Source organism: Triticum dicoccoides, chromosome 3B, assembly GCF_002162155.2.
Source record: "Triticum dicoccoides isolate Atlit2015 ecotype Zavitan chromosome 3B, WEW_v2.0, whole genome shotgun sequence".
Classification (NCBI taxonomy): Eukaryota; Viridiplantae; Streptophyta; class Magnoliopsida; order Poales; family Poaceae; genus Triticum; species Triticum dicoccoides.
In genome coordinates, this window is record NC_041385.1 from 573,764,608 (window position 1) to 573,770,097 (window position 5,490).

Consider the following 5,490-nt stretch of genomic DNA (forward strand, 5'->3'; position numbering starts at 1 on the left):
TAAGTGGAGTTGACTCAGCTGAGCTAACTGCCAACAGAGACGGGATATACTTGGCAACTCACATTGGATGCAACAACATAGAAATTGAATCAGATTGTTCCTTTGCAGTGGACTCACATTGGAGGTAGCTATCATCACAGAGTGTGAACAACTTATGATGGACTTTGCGTCCATATCCTTCACACATTGCTATAGAGAGGCCAATCAGGTGGCAGATGAATTAGCAAAGAACTCTTTTACTACTAGATCCTCTAGTTCTTGGAATGATGAGATCCCTGATTTTATTTCTCATCTGCTTGTAAATGACATGACTATTATTTGAGAAATAAAGTCTATTTGCAGTAAAAAAAACTGACTCTCCGCATGGATAGATCACCCATCGTCCATGCCGCCCTCCCCATCTGAAAAATGATCCGACGGCCGAGAAACGGAGACCACACCAGGGCCCACCCGCCAGTCTCCCAAACAACCTCAACATAAGTCCGCAGCCTCTTCCACTAAAACCCTAACAAACCCCTCACCCCTCGCCCCCGCCGCCCCCGCCCCCGCCGCCAAACACCCATCGCCATGCGGCCACCGAGAGGCGGCGGAGGTTTCCGCGGACGCGGCGGCGACCGAGGTGGCCGCTTCGGTGGAGGCGGCCGCGGCGGCGGCGGTAGGGGCCGCTTCGGTGGAGGCGGCGGCGGGTTCCGCGACGAGGGCCCTCCAGCCGAGGTCGTCGGTGCGTGGTTTCTTTCAAGTCCTAACTGTCCGAGCCCTCTTCTTTTCGAGGCTCCGGTGAGTTTGATGTCTCTTGTTTTTTGTTTGTTTATTACGCAGAGGTGTCGACGTTCCTGCACGCCTGCGAGGGGGACGCGGTAACGAAGCTGACGAACGAGAAAGTGCCCTACTTCAACGCGCCCATATACCTCCAGAACAAGACCCAGATCGGCAAAGTCGACGAGATCTTCGGCCCCATCAACGAATCAGTAAGCGCTTCCTTCCCCTCATCATCAATATAGTGCCTGCAAAGTTTTGACCAACTGGTCCATCTGTTGTTAGGCAGGATTTTTTGCTCGGCTGGAGCTAGCAGTTTACCACTTCAAATTTAGAGTCTTGAATCTCAAGCCATGTGAGAACTGAGTTTGATTCTCCATTTAGTACAGTTGAAAATGTTTGTTTTGGCTGTGTGCAATGCCGTAGCGTGTTTAATAATTAGGTGCAACTTTTAAGATGACTGAATGCCTTGCCTGATTGTTTTTTACCTCTGTTGTTATCATTGCTCTAAATTTTAGGTCTGCTCATGCTGCATATCTTATAAGTTTGTATTGTCTGTAGTATCATGCTGCATATCTTATATGTTTTGTATTGTCTGTAGTATTTCTCGGTCAAGATGTTCGAGGGAGTCATTGCAACATCTTACAACGAAGGTGACAAGTTCTTCATTGACCCCATGAAGCTGCTGCCCCTCTCACGCTTCCTGCCGCAGCCAAAGTAATGATCTGTTTACTTGTCATTTCTTTTGCATTATTTACTCTTCAGTCTTGAATATGGAACTTGGTATATGTCTTTTCATGGCTAACTCCTATTCAGTTCGTAGTGTATTGATAAGTTTGAACTGACTACGTTCTTCAAACTTGAAACCAGCAGTCTCAATACTCTTGCAGACAGTCTCTGTGAAAGAGGTTATAGGATTTTCCTATATAAAAATATCAGCAGCATTCTCAACATTAGTATGAAACGAAGGGAGTATCATTGGTGTACATGTGGAAAATGCATATGAGAAACCAAATAAAGTGTTCAACATTCGTCTAGTTACAGCTTGATAACTTGTTAGTTGTTTGATAGTCTTTTGCTTTGCTTGTTGTATGCAGGGGCTCGACTCCAAGAGGTGGTGGTCGCGGTGTAAGAGGTGGTGGTCGCGGTGGAAGAGGTGGCCGTGGTGGATTCCGTGGAAGAGGTGCACCAAGGGGTCGTGGACCTCCCAGGGGTGGAGGGCGTGGTTTCAGAGGACGAGGCAGATTCTAGGATGTAGTTTTAAGTTTGCTGATTGTTGAAACATGATGCTCTACATTATCTGTTCAGCTGGAAACATTATGCTAAGTCAGCTGCAAGCGCACTTTGTGTGGAAGTTGATTCAATATTTGTATGAATGAAATGTTGTCAAGTGTTGAGTTAATGTTGGTATATCATAATTACTCCCTCCGTCCCATAATGTAAGACATTTTTCGACACTAGTGTAGTGTCAAAAAACGTCTTACATTATGGGACGGAGGGAGTACTTGTGAAGGTGCTTATATAGTGATAACATTCTCCATATTGGTATTATTATCCGGGACGCGTCTAGGGAGTAGCCGTGTGCTCTCTAGCGTTTTTTGGCGGCCTGCCCTGATAGGCCCCGAAAAGGTAAGTTTCTGTCCTCCCTCGATCAGAAAGGGGACGTTCCCCCGCGACCACAACCTGCTCCACCACCCCGACTCACGTGATTCTCTTCCATCCTACTTTTCTCCATCCCCACCTCTCCTCCCCTCCTATTCCCTTCCAGCCGTCCCAAAAGAGAGACATCTTCTTTTCCCCCAAGAAAGAGGCAAGGTTCATCCTGCTCAGATCTCAAAAGCTTCAAGCCTGCAATACGGACGGCGTCCATGAAACTGTTGATCTAAACACATCTAGAAGCAGCAGAAGCAGGCAAGTTCAGAGGTAAAAAGCTGTAGATCTGCTCACCTTCCCCAAGCCCCAGCCCTCTCCAGCATCTTCTGTAGAAAAAAATGGAGCTGCTTCTTGATTTTCTCCATCTGTGTTTCGTCCTGTTTTCATATGAACGATTTTTAACCCTGTGTTGAATCATCTGCTAGTTCTAGCAAAAAAACACATCTTGTTTGAGCAAAAAGATTGTAAGCATGTGTCAAGTAGAAAAAAAAGGATGAACATCATGGCTGATGGTTGATGGGTTGTAGAAAGTAACTTGCATCGTAACTTGTATGAAGTTAGGCAAAAAAAATATTGTCTGCAGCAACTTGCATTGTAAACCTAGGCAAAAAAATCATTGCTTGCATTATCAGCTTGTAAAAAAAATGAACACCAGGCAAGTAATACTGTGAAAAACATGCAACTCATGGCTGATGGAAAAGCAACTTGGAATAAAGAGGGTAGGCAAGAAAGCTATTGTGAAGAAGCAAGTGATGTATAAAAGCTAAAATCTACTACAAATGGTTTATCGTTGGTACTTTTATTCACCAGTGACAAAAAAAAGTGAGGTTTAATTTACCTTTCCAATAAGGTGTAGGTTGCATGATCCTACAACAGTTGTTGTTGTTGTGATCTTGCAATTGGCGGGGAACAATGCGGGTGGATGCAACATATATTGCTATTTTGATCCTGCAAAAAAGAAATGGCAAAAGAAATTTCCTATAGAACTACTATAAAATGGATGTATCAATTGCAGCACGAAGAAACAATTCACGACCTCGACAAACAGATTGCTTGAAAAAGCGACTACACAAAGACAGTGATAACCAAAGTTGCTCCCAGTACAAACTTTAAGAGAAAAACAAAGTACTGAACATAAAAAGGGACAAACATATGTTGCCCATGACTGCTGCTATTCTTAAGTTTTTTCTGACACAAAACATGCTGCTGCTCTCTCTGTTTTTTGGTGTGAAATCCATGCTGAAAACACTCCAAAAAATGTCTATTCTCTGGCATCTAGCTTGCTTCCCCCTTGAGATCCTTGAAAACCATGCATATGTATGAGTTGCCTGCATTTTAAAATGATAAAAGGTTAGTAAAAATTATGATACAATCAGAAAACAGATGCTCAAAAGAAGATGCTGTCTTATCATTCAGTTTGTGATTTTCAGCAACAACAAAAAATGTTCTGTGTTGAAGTCATTCTTACAACAACAAAAAATGCTATCTTATCATTCAGTTGTGATTGCCTGGGTTTAGTTTCTTACTTGCTTGACATCAAACTAACTAGCTTTGGTTTTTCTGGTTTAAATGTTGCACATGCTGTAAAAAAGATGATTGACCTAAATGAGGAACCAGATGATATGGATATTGGTGATCCAGTGAACTCTACACAACAGGCTGCTCAAAATCCTGAGTTAACCGGTGATTCTCCTACTCCTCGTATAGTGCAAAATGCCACAACTCCTGTGGCAAAAACAGTGGAGACAGATGAGCAAGCACCTACAGCGCAAGAATCTGAGACTGATGGCCATACCCTTGATGGCACGGATGCCGCGGGTGATACAAGTGTGACTGTTGGTAATGGTTTGACAGGCTTTGGTGCTGAAAATGATGAAGAGGCTTGGTCACAACCGAAGGAGCCTCATGTGGGCATGAGGTTTGACACTTTGGAAGGCGCAAAAGAGCACTACAATGCATATGCCTTACAGATTGGTTTTTCAATCAAAATGAAAACTTCAAGGAAGGCTGTGAAAACTGGAGTGTTGATAAAACAACAGTTTGTTTGCAACAAGTTTCGAAAGCCTGAAGCTGATGACGGAGGGGCAGAAAAAATTCCTGTGCTGGATGATATCGTTGAGCAAACAAAAGATGATGATGAAGACGAGGATATTGTCTTTCTTGATGATAATAAAACCAAAAAGAGGAGCAAGAAGCGGAAGAGAGATAAAATAGTGCAAACTGGTTGCAAAGCTAAGATGGTTGTCAAACTGATAGATGGCAGATGGGAAGTGATATATTTTGTTGGCGAGCACAACCATCCACTAGTTGACAAACCAAGTTTGACTAAGTACTTGAGATCGCACCAAGGTATCCCACCAGAAGAAAAGGCATTCCTTACCCACCTACATAACTGCAACTTGACAACAGGTCTATAACCATATTACCTTTCTCTCCGACAATTTTAACTGCCCAGACTTGCCCAAGTATTGTATCCATCTTGCTTGCAGCATGTGTGTGATTTGCCAGACTAAGCACACAAACATGCTTGTTTTTTATGAAAAAAAGTCTGCTACCCATTAAAACTTGCCTTGTTTTTAAGTAGTATTTGCCTGCTCTTGATCAGAAAACAAACACGATGGGTCGTGCCTCTGTTGTCTTGTCTTTGTTGTGAAATGTGGTAGATGGACTTGCCTATAAATTGTCTGTTAGTTGCTCAATGTATATTTACTACCTGCCTACCTGCCTTTTGTGCAAATGCATGTTAGTACAAACCACAGCCCAAACATAAGTTTGTCTGACTGGTTTTATGAAGCTTGTTCTTCTATTTTTTACCCACTGGTGGGTTGCCTGCATGTTTGTTGTGTTAGTTGCTTGTACATTAGGATGAAAATGCCTAAAATATCCACTTGAGTTGACTGTTCTTAGTTGTGTTAGTTGGTGAAAGAAATTAAATTTTTTTTCGTACTGTTCTTAGGTAACAAGGGTTTGACCACCATTTTGACTTCATTTTGACTCCATTGAATGCAGGGCGCATGATGCACATCATGTCAGACTTCTATGGGACAGAGCTAATTGTGCCTTATGGAACTAAGCACATTA

At 42.9% G+C, this 5,490-nt stretch overlaps 1 protein-coding gene across 1 annotated transcript; it reads left to right on the forward strand.

Moving 5' to 3' along the window:
* Window positions 1–499: 499 nt before the first annotated feature.
* Window positions 500–2,158, forward strand: LOC119277165 (putative H/ACA ribonucleoprotein complex subunit 1-like protein 1). Its single transcript, XM_037558401.1, has 4 exons — window positions 500–721; window positions 820–968; window positions 1,358–1,473; window positions 1,854–2,158. The coding sequence occupies exons 1-4, from the start codon at window positions 568–570 to the stop codon at window positions 2,005–2,007; spliced, it is 573 nt and encodes a 190-aa protein (XP_037414298.1). The 5' UTR covers window positions 500–567; the 3' UTR covers window positions 2,008–2,158.
* The last annotated feature ends 3,332 nt before the right edge of the window (window positions 2,159–5,490 follow it).